This window comes from Ruditapes philippinarum, unplaced genomic scaffold, assembly GCF_026571515.1.
Source record: "Ruditapes philippinarum isolate M1 unplaced genomic scaffold, ASM2657151v2 ctg1224_1_1_1_1, whole genome shotgun sequence".
Lineage (NCBI taxonomy): Eukaryota > Metazoa > Mollusca > Bivalvia > Venerida > Veneridae > Ruditapes > Ruditapes philippinarum.
The window spans coordinates 75,987-95,726 of NW_026861302.1; the positions used below are offsets into that span (position 1 = coordinate 75,987).

Genomic DNA, 19,740 nt, shown 5'->3' on the forward strand with positions numbered 1-19,740 from the left:
TAACATTGTTGTCATTCTATTTTATCTTGTATAAGCGGAACCAAAACGGTAAAAAAAGATTCAAACTTATTCTCTTTGCTGTCTCCATTTTCTTGTTCATCGGCAGAAATGTCCTTTATAATGATCATAAGTATAAAGATAATTCAATGTAAATTTGAGTAAGTCTACGTGAAAAACGTAGGCAAAGTCCTTAACAAATAGACGATACAACAGAGTACAAATTAGTCATTAAGTTCATTTAAATTTAATTTTGTTCAAAATTATTGAAATTATTTAAATAAAGTTGTAATAACTTAGTTATTTCTTATTTGAAAATTGTTTAGAAAATGATAAGTTTTTATAGTAACAACCAATGAGACCATTTGATATATCTTTTATTTAAACGTGTCTAGTAAACAGTAGACAAACCTTGGGTCCGCATAAATGCAAGATTACATTTATTATAAGAATAACGCAAATGCAGACAAGGTTTCCCAAAATCCAACCATCAAGATATGTAAAGTACCAAACAGGTGGCAATCTTGAGTATACCGCAATCCATTGTAGCACGGTTGCCATGATTCCACCAGTACATAAAGCAATGCAAGAGCCTATCTCTTTTCTTAACCAAATTGAACACAGAGAAATCACAACATATATTGGGAATGGAGCAAAGTACATGGATCCATATGCTTGACTCTTTCTTTCAAATAGTATACTTATTGTCAAGAAGGAGAACTGGCCCGCTGAAAATGAATTTCCGACTAATAGTCTAAAGATTTAATGGCAGAATAACATACATGCATAGTCTGTAACTAACTTCGTTTTCTTTAACAAATGTTTAAAGAAATGTCAAATTTTGTTATTGAATATGGAAGTTTTTTTGCAATAAATGAGAATATCAAAACTTACTCTGTTATGTTTATTTTCAAAATGTACAAATCTATTGTATGTATGTGCATGCATTCGTGTGCTGGTGTATGTTTCTGCGCGAGTGTGTGCGAGGGTGAGTTTATAGCTCTCATTTTATAAATTATTTGTTATTGAATATGTAAGTTTTTTTTGTTGCAATTAATGAGAATGCCAAACCGTACTCTGTTATGTTTATTTTAATGCATTTTTTAAATTTACAAACTCATTGTATGTGAGTGCATGCATTCATGGGTTCGTATGTTGGTGCGCGCGTGTGTGTGTATGCGTGCGTGTGTGTGTGTTATTTTTTAAAAGAGTGAGTTCATAGCTGTCATTTTAGAATTCATTTACATCGGTGTATGAATAAAAAAAAATCTACTGTATGTTTGTAGTTGTTTACCTGCAAGGGATCTCTTATCTGTTCCTTCTATACCTTCCGATTGACTTCCTAGGTGTACGTCATAATTTGTCAATTTGTAGTCTTTAGTTAGTACACTATACTCAGACCATTGTAAAATGAGTTTGTCCGACGTAAATGCGTCTTTATGCAATAGAATCAATTAAATAATCATATTCAAATTGACAAGTAATCAATATATAAAAATATTTTTTATTATGGATTTAAATGTTATTCCTGTAAAATGTCATGTCATCGGGCTATAAATTCTAAGGTTTATCACAATTTTGTATATTACGTTAGTTAAAACTTGTCCGACGCATATTATGAAAACATTACCAAGTGAAGACTGAACAATGTTTGCGGGATGGTGTTTTATAGTTGCATTTTTTATTATGATATATATATATATATATATATATATATATATATAATATATTTTTTTTTTTTTTTTTTTTTTTTTTTTTTTTTTTTTGCTATGTTGCTATTGTATGACTCTAACTGTGATCTACGAGTAAATGACTGACTGAAAGAAATACGTGATGGTCACTGCATGTGAATAACTTGTATTAAACAAATAAAAGTAAACAAATTAACTTGCTTTACAACATCTTAATTGACTGAAGGTTCTTTTATGCAAAACCGGGGCGATGGCATGTAAATAGAAATTAATTCAAACTTTTGTCAGGGATTTTACATCACCTTTCACTTTGGTTATATAAATAGTGTTTTAATAGTGAGAGGACTAAACGAGATATCACAAACCTACAATTTTTTATATTTCAACATTACGGAATAATTCAACCTGTCCTTTTGAATATAGATAGCTTCATCTCGCAATCAATTAAAAACAACAGTTCAAAACAACAATTATCTGGGTAATTTAAAGAAAATATGTTAAGACAAAAGTCGATTTATGAGAAAACATTTTAACAGCATAAATATCATGTTCGTGTAGGTAGCCGGATCAACCTGACCATATTTTTGTCTAACCAGCTACTTTGGCCATTCGAAATCCGGTTCCGACTGGAACCGGCTAGCCCGAGATGATACAGTAAAACCTGTGCAAAATACCATTGGTTTATTCCATAATGTAGTTTCAAATTACCAATCACCTAGATCTCCGGACAATCCAGCTATCTAGAATAACCAAAATCACGGATACTTATGATGAAAATTTTCTAGACGTTTCCGGTTGGAACATGTGAGCCCAAGTCTCAATTCCACAAACCTTATATGTTGGGAAAGTTTAAGGGTCTGACCGTGTGTCCGTTAGTATCAATGTGTCCGTTGGGAAAACACTCGTGTTTTGTCAATGTTGGGTAGAAAACCGTCAGCTCATATCTCGCGATTTCCGGTTTGCCCCTGTGAGCCTCAGTCCCGATTCCACAAAAACCCATATAATGGAATGGATAGGGGATCTCACAGTAACAAAGGTTTGTTTGTATACTCTGGTATATTGCCAACGTTGAGCCGAAAATCGTTCTACAACAGAACATCGTACTAAAACTCTCCAGCCCCTTCAGGTTTAATGTCAAATAGATTTCAGAGCTCTTTTAAAAGATTAGACTCAAACTGTGGACCTTGCTCTGTATATTCAAAGTTATTCAAAGCCTTTGAGAAACACTTGATATAAGTGTATCTACTACTACTTGATCATAACCTCTGATCCCCTTTCAAATTCAATTTTATTTAGTTCCGCCCATTGTTTTCTCGTTTAGGGCACACGCCTTTTTTACTTGGGGGCTATATGCCGCTTTTCATGGAATGGCACTAAAGTGTCACTTTGAAGGTTCCATGATAACCGCCATATGAACACATCTGCGGTTGTTTCAAAATTTTACCAGTTCATGTTAAATGTTGAATACTGCTTAAGCCGGTGCTAGGGGGCGTGGACGATATTTTGCACTTACCAGGACCGTCCATGAACAGGCGCAATCAAACCAAGCCTGAACATTTTCAATTTTGCCGTGTTGGGCTTTCTTTAGGGATTCTTATTTCTCTCTATTTGAGTTTCTATATAAGGTGATGGAATTGCCTCGGCCCAATTAGAGAAGTAATCCGTGACTACCATTTGATATGAATTGTTTAAATTTCTTGGTGTTTATTCAATTTTCCCTAAAGGACTTTCAAAGTCTTCCCCATTTCTTTCCTAACTTTTTCCAGTTACGAATATTTTCATGTAAACTTGTTTTTGTCTGATGTACCAGTTTTCTTGGTTCACATACAATGCATTTTCTAATCCGGTCTTTAATATATTTTCGTAAGCAATACCAGAAAAAAACTTTTGTCTAACCCTTAATATTGTTTTCTTTAATTACGCTAAAATGAGCTGATATTGTTTAATTATGCACTTAAAACCTGTTTAATACAGACTTTAGGAAGAATAATCTGATATTCTAATGAGTTATCTAGGTCACCGACCCAGTTTCTGTAAAGGATATCTTCCTTAAGTGTCAATGATTCCTAACGATTCCAATACTACTTATATTCTGCACTATATTTAGATACATAATTCCACTTTGGCTTGTTTCCAGACAACACCCATTCTAACACGTGACATAATTATTACTGAATCTTCTCTTTGCAACTTAGCCAAGAGCTCTTAACATTTATATCAGTGTCACTGTTGACTCCGTATTTTGTGTTTATTTGATCACATAATCTAATTGTTTGTTGCTTGTTGATGAATTATCATGGTTTGTGTGTGTGATTTCCATATTTTTGTTCAAGCAGACATTACTCTCTCTACTGGGCGGACACACATTCACATTCATGTGAAGTTTTACTGTCAAACTTTGCAGACCTGTTCCCTATAGTTAACTTTTCACTATTTACCCTCCAGACTTGACAGGTTGTATACAGCCTTCCCTAATAATTTCCTTTTCCATCAGGTTTTCCATATTTTTTGTTGCGCCAGACATTGTTTTACTTCTAACCATTCAAATAAGTAAGCCATCTTAGACTTGAATGATCTGTGGGAAAAGTGAGTTTTCTGCCGCACAAAAAATGATTAAAATGTTTAACGGCGAACACGACTGCAAGTTTCTTTCTTCACGTCAAACAGAGTCCCGCTCGGACCTCGGAAGTCACTTAGGGCAGTATGCGATTGCTTTTTCTTCTCCGTTTTGTGTTTGATGTAGCATGGCTCTCATACTGATCTTACTCACGTCCGTATCAAGTATGAAATAATCATTTTGGGTAGGGAAATCTAGTATAAGGCTTGTTATTAAAGCAGTTTTTAATGGTTGGAAAACATATTCACACTGGATAGTCTAAATAAACATCTTAACTTTTTCTGTTTAAATGTGAAGCGGTTTTGCTTTTTCAAAAAATTAATGAATATATTTTCAGTAAAAAGAAACCAGTTCAAGAAAACGTGGAGGTCCCTTCTTCACTCACCTACCATTTAAACAAAAAGTGAGACCTGCTTTTGAAAAAGAACACATTTTCTAGGTTTTAAGTTTGTTTGCTTCAGCCTCTGTAAAGCTTCTTCAGGCTGTTTTAAAGTATCAACATAGTTCTTTGCAAATAGAATAATTTCATCTAGATACAAACAAAAGTTTTCCAGATAAGACCCTTAAAACTATTTGTACTAGTCGTGTGAATGCAACTGAACTAGTAGACAAACCAAATGCTAACCTTTCAAATTTCCATTGTTGACCACATTGAAAACTAATTGCTGTTTTCTGTTACAGGTCTATCCGTATGGAATGATATTGAGGTAGAAATTATACAATGCATGTTTACTGTTACAATTTACTCATTGACACTGCTATTGTGCTTATTGAAACAGTTATCATGCATGCTTGCACTTTCAAAAAAAAATTGTACTTATCTATATTATCATATTTAACTATTTAAATTTAACTTCCAAGCATAATAACATTAGCATTAACAAATAACAGCATTGAGAAATACATGTAGATACTAAACCTGAAGATTTGTAAAGATGACTCGTTTCGTTATAGTAAGATGATACACAGTTTATCGTTCACATGCTTTGTAATGTTTTGTCTAAGCTTATTGGCCTTCTTGAAAACATTACTAAGGAAACTTTGAACTTACACCATGCATTATTCTACAAGAATGTACTGAAAAATGATAACTATTTCCTTAACAGAAGAACGTTTATCCTGCATCGGGTGCAGATGTGACAGTATAAACTTGGTAAATATTGAATAAATATTCTTTAATTAATAACCCTAATTTGAACATTTGTAAATGATACATTTATGCACAAATGACACAGGATTTCAGTGTTTGTTTAAAAAGTAAAAATGCGAATACCTGAAACTTAAGAACGATATCAGTTTTGAATCATGGTGAAATATTATCAGTTAAATAGGTCATTTGGCGTTGAATTATTTGATAAGATCAGGAAAAAAACCGCATACACTATCGATAAATAGTTATTAACCTTACAAATAAACATTTTTTGGCGTAAACGAAAAACATTTAGAAGTACTCACAGCTTTGCAACCTCACATTGCATGTTTGTTCGTCAAACGGATATTTTGTTAAATCCATGTGACAATAACCTGTCAATGATATTCTAAAACGAACAACAACAAATATATTTTAACAAATTAGTTTCCATCTGTACCTCGATTGAAATTATAAAGAATTTAATTTTTAAATGATTTTGATATTCTTGTAAGCATCTTTTACATGTTGTCCAGGTAAACTAGTTCAAGGTGTTTTTCTAAGAAAATATTAATTTAATCTGTATTCTATACCATTTGATGAACAAGAAATACATAAATGATATAGAGGATATTTGTTGAGTTCAGTGTAAGATTGGAATACGTATATTTCACCAAGTGAGTACCAAAGGTATATTTCACTAGTGGCGCAGCCACAAGTGAAATATGAACTTTTGGTGTTTACGTGGTGAAAAATATTTCGATCTTACACTAAACTAAACACATTTAATTTTTATTATATGCAAAGAAACGTTAAAAAAGACATTTTAACATAATGCTTAATGAAAAGCGCGCCAAATTATAATACAAAGTATCGTCATTTACGACATCACGTCAGTTAGTTGGTTTCAAATACCGTGCACGCTGGTATTTCACGCAACGGGATTAAATTCAAAACAGTAAAAATTATCAAATCAATAATGTCATTGTTTCAAACAGTGAAATATCAGTTTTATTACACTGATATATTTCTATAAACTACCGATAAGCATGTAAAAAAATAATATAAACAAAACTTAACAAATGATTGATTATCTGTTTTAAGACGATCAACTAAAAACTTAAAATTAAGATTTAATATTTACCTCATGCTGAATGATACTAGTCCATGACAATCGATGTAGGCAAGTTTTTCGTGTTTCACAAGTGAACGAGCATCAACTTCTCTCTCATTACTGATGTACACATCAGGTGTCCAGATCAAGTTGACCATATTTCCAGTTAATTCGATTCGAGTGAAATTTGCGGAATCATTAAATGCCAATCTGCTATCGACCCACTGCATTCTCAAAAACATCATAAGACTGTACTCCTGAAAATGCATGTACATAATGAAGTTTAGAAAATTAAACAAGTCTTTTGCTCTTGTTGTTGCTTTTATTTATTTATTTATTTATTTATCTATTTATGTATTCACTCATTCATTCATAACGCTGAGAGGAAAATATCTTGTAAGATTCTGTTTAACGAATGCTCAATATGTTTCCTCTTTAAGAAGGTAACATGTATACATATAATTGCATTTACATTTGAATTAATAAAAATCATGAAAAAGACCCACGTCCCTACATAGAAGGGCAAGGGCACAGCAGGGGATTGAACTTATCGCATTTACCTTAAATGGAGTTTTAGTTTGTTTCCGGTTAATAATTTCTTCATGCATCATAAAATTTCAAATGATTGAAAAATATAACCATTATGATTTCACAATGGACTCGTGAAAGAACAAAAAAAAATTTGAATGAAAGGTCGAGGTTACTGCAATGTATTGTTTCTAGTCTACAATGACAAAACCAAAGTTGTCACTTTAACAGCCAAGGACAAACTTGTATGTTAAAGGTCAAATCATGTCCGGTTTATACAATTGTCAATACCTGCTTGATTTTCAATTTGGCATATATCTTTACAGCCCGCTCCGCACAATAATGGTCAATGTAAATGTCCACTTCATATTTGTCTTCTATCTTTCTGATTCCTTGATGGATTGCCAAAACATATGACAAATGTCTTTATAAGGATTAAAAGGATAAGATTTTGTATCGAGCGGATTTTGTTACTTGAAAAACTAATAATTGTTATGAATCTAACAAGTTGTGCGACGGATAAACTAGTGTGCGAAGTTATCGACCTTAGTGTGTTTGTTTTGTCACTTTGTTCCCTCTTTGCGACATGTAGAAATATTTTGAATCTGTGAAAAACGAAAAAAAAGAATCACTGCGAATAATTGCGAAACAGGCTTTCTTGAATTTCTTCGGGTGGGGGGGGGGGGGTGAGCCAGGATGATTCCACTGCATGCTCTGTTTTTTGGATTATTGATCGAAGTGATGGACCCATGTTTCATCCTGATTTACGATCCGGTAGATAAAATAAGTTTTTATCCTCAAAGCGAGACAAAATATATCTTGAAATGTAAAGCCTGGTCCGTTTCTGGTCGTCTGTCAACTGTCTGATGACCATTCTAGCGGAAACCTTTGGCATGCCTTATCCATGAATCTACGTGAATTTCCTTGGGGGGGGGGGGGGGGGGCATATTACAGAGGTATTTAATGACGGGTCTGATTTTAACTTTCTCCATTTGGTTTAAATGATACACCCGTCTACAGATCAAAGTGTGTTTTATGTTACTTAATCTGTGTAAAACCGCGTGAAACTCGGTCAGTAATCTTCAAAAAGATATCGGTATCGACGTAGTGTGTGTAAATGTCAATGTTGTGGCTAGAAGTATATCGGGCCGAGGATTTTTTGATCATACCTCGTATATAAAATTTGTTGTATGTTTGAATGTTTAAAAATTGTAAGAGAAGTGAAATATGCGTATATAATTTCAGTGAACTGTATGTAACTCTTAATTAAAATTGTATGGTGTAAAAATTTATGTTTGAAACTATTTAGGATATGCACATGAAATTCAACACATGTCTTGGTACCGTCCATGAACAGGCTCAATCAAACCGAGCCTGCAACATTTACAATTTTGCCGCGTTGGGCTTTCTTTAGGGATTCTGTTTTTCTCTATTTTTTGGGATCATTATTTGTGTTCACTTCCCAATGCCCGTAGCTATATGAACAATGGCCCAACATGTATTTAAAAAATGATCGCTTAAAATTTTGCTTGCAGCAAAGGCCCTTAACTTAACATTGGCCAATATCCAAGAATCATAACTATGTCATGTACATTGAATATTTTTGTGTATGGAATATTTTCCTTTTGTCATACACTGAAGATCATCAATTGTGCATCAATCTTGCATTGACAGCTCTTGTTTAACTGATGAAAGTTAGAATATATCTTAAGACTTTCGCATTCAATAAATATAAAATTGCTTATACGGCAACATTTCATATATGCCAGGAATTTCTTTTTAAACGTTCTTTGATAATGGCTATTTCACTTTATTTTCTATATTAAATAAAGAAAATTCTTTAACTGTTACAGATATAATAAGTTTAATTTGTTATAACTGTGACGAATGACTTACCCTATTATAATATTTTAACAATTATGTATCATAAAGAATTTAATAAGTTGTTGTTTTGTACGTATATTCAGTTAAAGGTTAAAACAAATTTACCATTCTTTGCTCATTTATTGATGTCACATCTGATATCTCTAGTTGTACAATAACATTACTCGGCATAGCTGTAAAGGATAAATACATGATTAATTCAATACAGCTGCTAGAGAACCATAACACATATTTCTTCGTAAAAGGAGCAAAGGTTCATGCATTGCTTAATACCTCAATCAATAAACCAATTAGTCATTCAATCAATCAAAAATGTCAATTAAAATAACATTTATATGTCATTGTTTCGGCTGTCAACTTATCGCTTGACCATAGCGTTGGAGGTCAACACTATTAAAGTTAATACACTAGTTACCAAACACTTCAAATTTTAAACGCCGTCCTAAAAATCGTCCCAAATGCTTTATATGTATAAGATAAAAAGGTACTTGAACAGGGTCGTTCAATGCTGTGCATCACTTTTTATTTACTTAGGAATATGTGTTGTTCTTTTTTGATAAATTTTATCAGAACAATAATAATCTCGTTTTGAATTACGTGTATCCGAAAAAATATATATCTTAAAATATTTGACTTAATGAGTATAACGTTACACACTGCATTATCTTAAGACACTCTAGAATACAGATATAGAGTGACTCGATCTAGTGAATGTCACTTAATTAAAAACAAGTCACCTTAAGATTGCATCTAATTCACATTCTTTTAATTATAAATGGAGAAAAGAAATTATATTGAATAGATCCGGTTAGCACATAGGTAGAGCGTTGGACTGTGAATCATCGAGCGACCCGGGCTCGATTCCCGGACGGCGCAGGTCACTTTCGTTGACCATGAAATCCTTTCTACGGTCATTCGCACTGTACCTCTGCTCTGACATGTACAGAAGTTTCAATTCCTTGCGAAAGTGAAGGCAACTATAACTGGCAAACTGTTTGACATACTGCCCAGGAACGACGCGGTGATTGAACTGTGCTCTGGTGAATTCAATGTGTTTTTTTTTGTTTTCGTGTTTCGGAGTGAAAACTACCAACAGCACCACCATCTTGAACAGAAAAATATCACCCTTATTCCCTTCAAATTTAGTTATCTTACAATTAAAAATGTTGCTGCAATGCAGCAATTGTGAAGCTCCGCGCAAACAATGCGCTTATTACAGATACCTTACCAAATCATTTCTGCGCACAAGTCATTTTCTATTTAGAGTAAGGACTAGTGTACATTATTCCGGGTGTTTGGTAAATCATTTAATCATCGTATGCACTGTCCATGACAGAGGGGCCAGATATTAAATTCAATAAAAAAAAAAAATGCTTTCTCTGATGCCAACCTGGTAAGAAAAGTAATTCCAATACAAACAAGACTTGTAAATGTAATGTGACATGATAGTAGTGTAACATTGTTCTGTTTGTGCCACTACTGTAGTCAGTAATACAAGATGATAAAAATATCAAAGCATGTACATTTTCTTTTTTCACCTATAATGCTACTCACTTACTACAAATATCAACAACTTATCATTGTATGAAATATTAAAATCCACATGTAAATAAGCCAAATCGACTTTATTTTTCAAAAGGTCCGTTACATGTGTCGCACCAAATGGTATACATATCATGATAAACAAGAAAGGCATGGGTGAAAAGCATCAATTGGCGTCCAAGCAATAAATGCAGCAAGTGACGACGAACTAGTAGAAATCTGATGACCAGATATTCTTTTAAACTTTTCAATGGTTAATTTGATTTTACCAGAATTGTGCATGTACTCGTATATATACAAATATACAACTTGTGATCAATGCATAGCTTTTAAAATGGAACATTTAAATGAGATCAAAGTTGCTGCTCGATCTGTTAATTACAGTATCTGATTTCAGAAAATGGTGAGTCAATATATCATCATGTTTCATTATTGACACGTTTAAAAACAGTTACCTATTATACAGCAAATTTCTCCTTAACACATAGGCTTTTAACAAGAAATTTTATTACTTTGTTCTGTTGATTTTTAATAAGAAATACTAATTTTTCCATATATTTCATGTTGTTATATACATCAATTGTAATAATGTCATTAAATGTCATTGATCTTATATCATTATATACCGGACACACAATTAAGAAATGAGTTTCATCTTCAGTTAATCCTGATTGTCATAAATTACAGTGTTTTTGATTTGGTGTGATTATAACATATTTTAATTGACTGTGTAAAAACAATTAAGGGAAAAAGTGGTTAAATATGAAGATTTTATTAAATAGTTTTATTGCCACGAATAAAGTCATTACTCAAAAGATTTATTTGCAGATGAAAATGAATTTCGTGTGACAGATTTAAAAATATTAGCATTATCATGTAAAACTTTTAGTAGCAGTCACAGAAAATGTAAATACTGTGATATCATAAAACCAGTGAATTATAGGAACCGAGCAAAATAATGGTACATTTAAAGTCATGAATAAATTTGCATGGCATGTTGATATATTGAAACATTATTTATCAATGGAAGACTGTTACCTGTATTTTAGACAGGTATCATAGAGTATGAGGAAATTCACTAACATCTCGTTCATGCATGTCATGCGAGTCAAAGATATAAAAGTTACTTGACATAGGTTATAAATAAGTGCTATTGTTAATTGGTTTATTGGGAGATAAATCCACTATTTTGTTGAATTGCTTCAAAATCCTCGTCTGACCCATCAATGTGTGTAGAAGTATCCGGCAAATCAACATTCCACCCAAACCACCCTAAAACCGATTGCCTCGCAAAAATTCGGGACACCAGGGTCGATTTAAATCATCAGGGGAGCTATTTAATTTACTATATTTTTTTCGATAATTTATAAAGGGTGAAATTTATGGTTGAATATGTTTGCATTTCATTCTGCAAAACTCTCCAGTTCGTTCCATTACGGTAGCAGTTAATTAAACTACTTCTACACATAGATTTTCAGACTTTCTTAATGTTATCTATTTATAGCTTTGTTCCCGTTCTCATTCATTAATATGACATGCTGCCAATCACCAAAGGGGGACCAATATATGACTTTACATAATAAAATTCTAAAGGAAATCGTGCTTCCAAATTATTTTTAGCTGTAAATCTAAGGGATTAATTGATAAAAATCGGGTCCATAGACAAAGAAAATAGTAAACACAAATAAGGCGAAATAATATGGTATATAAACAACAATAAAAGATGATGAAACATATTCATTGTTTCTCGTGAACAACATCATTTGTCGACCAATATAATAACTTAAATTTCAAAAAGAAATCATAATGTTATAGACACACATTTTTGTCATTTATTTATAAATGGACCACTTAATAATTAAAGGTTTGGGACGAAGTACATATGCGTAATTGAATGCAGAAGCCCCGTATTATTATGAGGATTTGACATTGATAAATTCTTAGCGAGAACAGGGTCAACATTTATTTATACAATCAGTCACCGTTTTTGTGGTTGGGTCGTGCTTCTTTTAATCCTTTAGAGAAGAAAAAAGAGACAAACCCAAACATTTTACTAGTCATTTGGTCCGTTAACGTTGCTTCCTTTGGCGTTTTTAATTGTTATAATTTCACTTAATAAACACTATGATATACAAAATATACAAAATAAAGAATCATTTAACATACACTAGTAATTGTTTTATTGAGAATTACTTAACGTCATTGGCATAAACTCGCATTGGGATATTTCTTTCGTTGATAGCAACATTATTCATCAAAGATACTCAAAATTATTTATGGATTTTATTCAAAGTAAGGTATATTTCTATATAATCCGCACCTAAAGCGTTTTAAGAAATCTACTTAAAACAGGTTTCAAAAAGTTTACTAAAATGAATGTATTTCATTTTTGGCTGCCGACTTATCGCCAGAACACAGCTCACTGAATTTTACAAATCTGAAGTCTTCTATGTTTGTTTTTTTCCAAAGCAACCAGTCGAAAACTTAATACAATTGCATTTACATTTTCAATTAGTTTCTATAGGTCTACTTTAACAAAACAACTATGCATATAATTAACATGTCAACTCTCCTTGCTTTGCTACATACATCTCTTGATCTGGTCAGGAGAAGTGCGGAGAGCGGCTTATCTAGTTAACAATAGATAGACGGGCAACGCATTTTACCAGTGACATTACTTGTAAAGTTCTACGCCTCAGTCTTTCAAGAAGTTTACCTCCCACCTAAATTGATAATATGATATCTTGGTATTTCTTTCTTCTTATTTATCAAATTTGTATAAAAAGAAATTTGTACAGGTCTTATTATTAAATTAAACGCAAAACCATCTGTTGAAATGAACGAATGGTGATCAAGTTTTCATATATATTTAGTATCGTAAATACATTATTTCGATCCAAATATTATTGTTTTATCAACCCATTTAAATAATTTAATGAAAATCTGATCAAATTTTAATAATGTCATGAAAAGGTCATACAATCCACTACATATTTAACTAAATGTGCTTGTCATTTTTTCAAAAGATACCAAAATTAACTGTTCTGTGTATATTCGAGCTTTTCTTAATATAGAAATATATGTAGAGTTTAACGGAATAAATTTATGACATTATGATATCGGTATTTCATTGATATGATTTTTGCTAGAGTCACAATATTTTCACATTTTCATCTTAAAGCAATTCAAACTGTATAAGTGTTTATAATAACCAGACTAGTAGCATTGTTTTTAAAATGTACATATTTACGTGAATGAAATATGAAGTAACAGTAAACTATTATATCTGTATAATGCACTTTGATTAGCTTACGCTGTATCAAAGATCGAGGTGAAAGCTATCAAAATAAATTTATCTAGCTATCAGACACTTCAAATTCTTACTATCATCCTAAAAATTGCCTCACATGTTTCGTATGTAGAAGATAAAGGGTAATCAGGATCGTCGTTCATTGCTGTGTATCACTTTTTATTTACTTATGAATATATGTTGTTCAGTTTTGATAATTTTTATCAGGACATTTATTATCTTGTTCTGAATTCCTAGAAAAATGAATAATCGGTCAATAAATTTGACGTAATGAGTACAGCATATACACGCTAAAACAGCAGATATAAAATACCTCAATTTGGTAAAAGTCACTCAATTAAAATCAAGTAACTGAAAGACTAGATCTCCTTCACATTTCTTTTTAAGTATTCAAGTTGAAAAGAAGTTATCATTGAACAGAAGAATCAAATTAGATTAATTGCTTTCAAATCGTTGTATAAAACATTGACCATATGAGTACATAAACAAGAATAAAAGATGCTATCATACATACTCATTGTGCTTAGTGTTCAACATCATTTGTCGGCCAATCACATTAGTACACTTTTTAAAAAAAAAAAAGAAATATTCCTCGTCGTACAAACAGGCAAATTTTGTCACTTATTTATAAAGTTAAGAGTTTGGAACAAGTTGGCATGTGTTAACTGAATCTAAAAGCCCCGCCTTATTATGACGACGTCACATCGGTTAAATTCTAGGGGAGAGCCGAGTCAACGTTTCTTCATACATCAAGTCACCACTCTGTGTGGTGGGGTCGTGCTCTTTATAATCCCTTAGAGAAGAAATGGACAAACGCTAACATTCTGGTCCCTACCGGTCGCTTCCTTTGTGGTTCTTAATTGATAAAAATTACTTAATAAACTTGTACGTCTGCAACATGCGCAAAGGAAACAAATACTTAACAAATAATGGGTTAATTGAACTAATACGAGTATTGCATAACGACATTAACATTAAATCGTACTTGGAGAATTTTTCGACTAATTTATAGCAACATTGTTGTAATTTCAAAAGGAACTCAATCAAGCTGAAATAATAAAATGTTACGGATTTCATTTGAAGTCACAGGATGGTATTTTTATAGACCTTTTAACGACGCTGTCCGTTGTATGAAAAGTTGACAAGAAGTGGTATTTTCTCGCGCATGCGCAATCTGCACCCTTTATAGAAATGTAGTAGAAGTTCGTAGACAATTCTGAGTTAGTTTAAAAAAAAAATAGAAAATCATATAAAATAACTTTTAACAGGAACACTAAAATACCTTTAAAGCCAATGGCCAATAAGCCAATTAAAAGGCATGGAAAAATACGATTGTTTATGAATTTCCTCTTACGACCACGGACTTGACGTTGATATAATTGTTATAAAAAAGTGAGGCAATATACATGTTAGCAAAAATGAAGTCAGATTTTTTTTCTTTGATTTTTTTTGAAAATCTTTCATAAAAAAACAAAAGAAATTTTATAACATATTAAATCGAAGTCAATTATCTTTCTAAAAAAATCGTATCACATGATAATGTTTTTTCGTGCTCAGTTATATTTGTATTCGTTATCCAACTTGACTGTGCTGCCCAGTGAAATAACACACATTTCAACCGGTTCCTCCTGAACATATCATGCGCGTCACATTTTCTGTCACTTCACAAAATTAATGAACTGATTAATGAAATGATTAATGAAATGATGAGATTGGTATAAATAAAAGTTACTTAAATTATGATTTTTATAATTTTACGCGATTAACTATGTCATGCCGGTATCAAAACTTCCCGGTTGAATGATATTGTGAAATAGCTGACAAATAACATTCGGTCACGTGTCATCTGTTTGACAATTAATTATCGCATTGTTAATCCATATTCAAATGAATCCCAATAACGTAATATTATCTAATACATGAGTAATAAAATTTTCATCTTTGACACCTTGCTGTTTCAATTTAAATTACTACGGTAAAAGTCATCTAATGATACGTTAAACAGAGGACTTCTGGTCATTGATTATTAGTCATATTTGTTATAAATATCAGTTCACGTTTTAAGTACATACCACTTTAATTCATCCAAAAATTTCTATTTTCTAGGTGAAATAATTTGAAATTACATCCTTTAATGCCTTTAAGTATGCTAAAATGTAGAATAGCGTTATTTGCGTTTTTGCCCTACGCAGAATTCGCATGCACGAAATGCAACATCCTTTGCTCCGGAAAAATCGTATTGTAAAAAACGTCTATATTTGCACATTTCTGCTTTAACAGGTTTCAAAAATTTACTTAAAATGATGTATGAGTACTATCAATTATTAACGAGAACGATAGTATGATTTTACTTTGTTTTCTAACTAGCATCTAGAAGAGAAACTACATTACTTCCAGCAACAAGTATTAACAATGCGTTATGTGGAAGGTAAAAGGAAGTAAGCGGGGCAGATTTAAAGAATCAATATAAAGCGCAATGATATTAACACACAACTTTCATTATAATATTGGACTTCATACGGATTAAAGTAGTTAAAACATGTCTGACAATCAGAATCAATGATAGAATTCTATTGTCACCCAATTATTACTAACTCCGAAATAGGTCAAAACAATTAGCACTTTCGGTTTCTAAAAACATAATAATAAGTAGTTAAATAATGTACTTTCCACTTGAACATCTACCTCTAGTTCTAGTTCTAGTTCTAGTTCTACATCATACTGCTTTAAAATCGTTTACGATCACTCTAAGCAGGTATACATTGTATACATTTTTAAGAGACAGCTATGAGATACAAGGGAATCCGGGAACCAGCCCCTAGCTCTTATTGAATAGACCCCTTGGTTCTTTTACATGCCCAGTGTATAGCACTGATACATGCGAGGATTACCTGGATTTCTTACCAGTACACCTCTAGTTAGGTGGGAAACACTGAAAGTGTCTCTGAAAAATCCCACGGTTATAACCCAGGATCGAACCCGGGACCTCAGGAGTGATAATCAGTTGTCTAACCAAAACTCTATCAATATATTTGATTATTTAACGATGTTATTAAGAGAAACTCAACAAATCTTAGACTTTACATACTATTTGTTAACATGGTTAGTTATTTAGTTTAGGATAAACCGATAAACTCTTTCCGTTTTGTGTATCATACCACATTTAAGGTGTTCTAGAATGACAGAAAAGGTTAAAAAGTGTGATCGTGATTTTAAAGTAAGATCAAGTGATTTGAACGGCAAATAAAATGTTGATGTTTCACAAAAATATACGATCTTATTTGAATAATACTTTGTTTTCATACATCATCTTATTTTATTTTATAACTTTTCCTGACGAAAAAAAGAAGAAAAACATTCATTAAGTGCACTACATTTTTTATTTGTTTCAACTGAGAGCGTTCTTCAAGACCTTTCCGATATATAATTTTGTAAAGGGAAATTTATCCATTTTCGATTTTCGTATAATTCTTGCGCATTTCGTTTATTTGGTGGTTGTTGTTTGGGGGGGGGTTGTCGTTGTTGTTGTTTTCTTTCATTTTTTCTTTTTTGCCTTCCGGTTTCGGTTTCTTCTTATGAGGTTAAACATCAATTTAACTCGACAGTTTCAAAAGACGAAATCGTATATTTCAAATATGTTTGATTAACAAACATCCAAGGACATGTATAATACCAAAAAACCTATCAAGCTAGTTCTGTTATTACTAATACAAATAAAAAAAAAAAATAAATACGACACGTAAAGTTAAAGTACCAAAATATCTTAGAAATATAAAAAGTAATATGAATTAAACATACGTTTGTCGTAATCAGCCGGATATCCAGCATCGTATTCGGAACTCATTGTTAAATTATTTAGGATCTCCCGTCTGAAATTTACAAAAAAGAAACTTTAGTAAGATAAATCTCTCATATTATCGATGATTATCTATTTACTGTTATAAAATCTACTTACATATAAAACATAATTAGATATAGATGATTTGCATGAAAAGCTTTATTCAATTTTGAAATAAGAGAGGACAGTCGAATACTGCAGATACGGTGTAATTCAATTTAATTGTGAGAATTAAGAAAACTTGCTCGCTGTATATAAGCAAAAATCGCTGGGAGCAAATTTCAATGGATTCATTAATCCCGCGGTATTGAAAAAACAATACAATTTTCAAAACAGCCTTACAACTGCAATATAGCACTTAAACTGCGATGTTGCAAATTCATATGGTTAAACAATTATAGTAGAGCTTAATAAGGACCTCGAATGTTGTTGTTACTTTCTTTCATTTAGACACATACAAACATGTAAAATCAATAAAATAAAATAATAACAAAGAAAAAAACAAAGAAAAAACAGAAAAATAAGCATACCTTGTCACAGACTGGCCCGGCAAACATTTTACAAAAAGAAAAACGATGGTTAACAATATTGCAGTTCGATCCATTCTGTTGTTTTGTTAAAGCAGGCGTATTCGGTTGTTGTAACGTCTACACTCTTTTTGTGAAGTGAGTTATCGTCAAATAGATAAATATGATAAACTTCAGACGGGATAACCAACACTAGTTTTCCAATATTTTACACGTTTACTTGATACAAAATATTTATCTTACCATTCGTCTCATGTTTAAAAATAATGGTTCTTTCCATAAGATTTTACATATACAGATCAAAATGCGATTGATAAACTCTGATTAATTGCCAATGGCCAAATTCAAGTTGACACTCCGCATTAAAGATCAAGCAATGTCAAATTTGAATTGACATAACAGTTTACTTGTGTTCCAACGTTTTGAAGATTAGTTTTAAAAAATCACAAACTTCCATGATGACCTTTTGATTACCCATCTGAAAAACCAACGATAGTCGAAGTCATAATTAAAAAATAAAAAAATTTGGTTCTAAGAATACAATGAATGTACGTTTTGAAGGATAATGGCATGAAACCAAATAAAGACATGGTCTAAATAAGTCAAAGTTTCCATGCAAAAGAAAAACCTAGTTATCTTTTGAATTAACCATCATTAACTGAAGTGGCCTGAAGACAAGGTCAATTTTAACCATATGGATAAAGTTTAAACACTTGGGTTACCGTAACGAAACCGTCATTTATGTTACATAACTCAGACCTTTCTCCTTTCAAAATGTCTTACTTAATACTTAAAGGGAATAGAGATGGCTATTTTTTTAGTCCAGTGGAGCATCTTAAGCCATTTAATAGAGGTCAATAAAATGAAGCAACATCGCAAGTATAATGCCCTGTTGATCATGCAACTTGATAAACAAAGACACTCAATGACCCCAGGGTAGGACAACTTTGCTTCAAGGGAACACTTTGAACAGTCTTCGCAAAAGGCTATGCTATCATAAAAAATATTCAAAAATGAGGTAATGATATACAAGGATATAAACTAACTAACACTTGCGGCTGACTAATTTTTACCATACGATTATGACAACTTCGAAGTGTACCAATTTTCATTGACACTGTGGACTTGGTTATACAGTTTTCAGACAGGCATTTTAATTGGAAATAATTGTGCACCCATGATCGCCGATTTATTCTTTTATTGCGATATGGATAAATACCTCTCCTATTTTAGTACAGGACGTAATACGTGCATGTATTAAATAACACTCCCCGTATCCTTAATATGATTAACCCTTTCACTGCCATAGGGACGGCTTAAGCCGTCCCTGTTATTTTCGGCGTATTTGCCATATGGACGGCTATAGCCGTTTCTATAATATTAATAGTAATAATAATAAATTAATAATAATAATAAAAAATAATAAAAATAATAACAAATATAAAGAAAATTATACGATCAACAATAATTATTATTATACTAACAGATTTGGAAACATATATAATTATTATAATACTAATAACAAATAATAATAATTATATTAATTAATAATATAGTAATTTC

The 19,740-nt window shown here is 31.9% G+C and overlaps 1 protein-coding gene across 1 annotated transcript; it reads right to left on the reverse strand.

The window, feature by feature from the left end:
- Positions 1–243: 243 nt before the first annotated feature.
- LOC132715185 (glycine receptor subunit alpha-2-like) lies at positions 244–18,342 on the reverse strand. Its single transcript, XM_060698169.1, has 7 exons — positions 18,181–18,342; positions 17,611–17,681; positions 9,066–9,133; positions 6,579–6,805; positions 5,761–5,843; positions 1,292–1,432; positions 244–725 (listed from the first exon to the last, which is right to left on the reverse strand). Exons 1-7 carry the CDS (start codon positions 18,252–18,254, stop codon positions 379–381), a joined length of 1,011 nt encoding a protein of 336 aa, XP_060554152.1. The 5' UTR covers positions 18,255–18,342; the 3' UTR covers positions 244–378.
- Between the last annotated feature and the right edge of the window lie 1,398 nt (positions 18,343–19,740).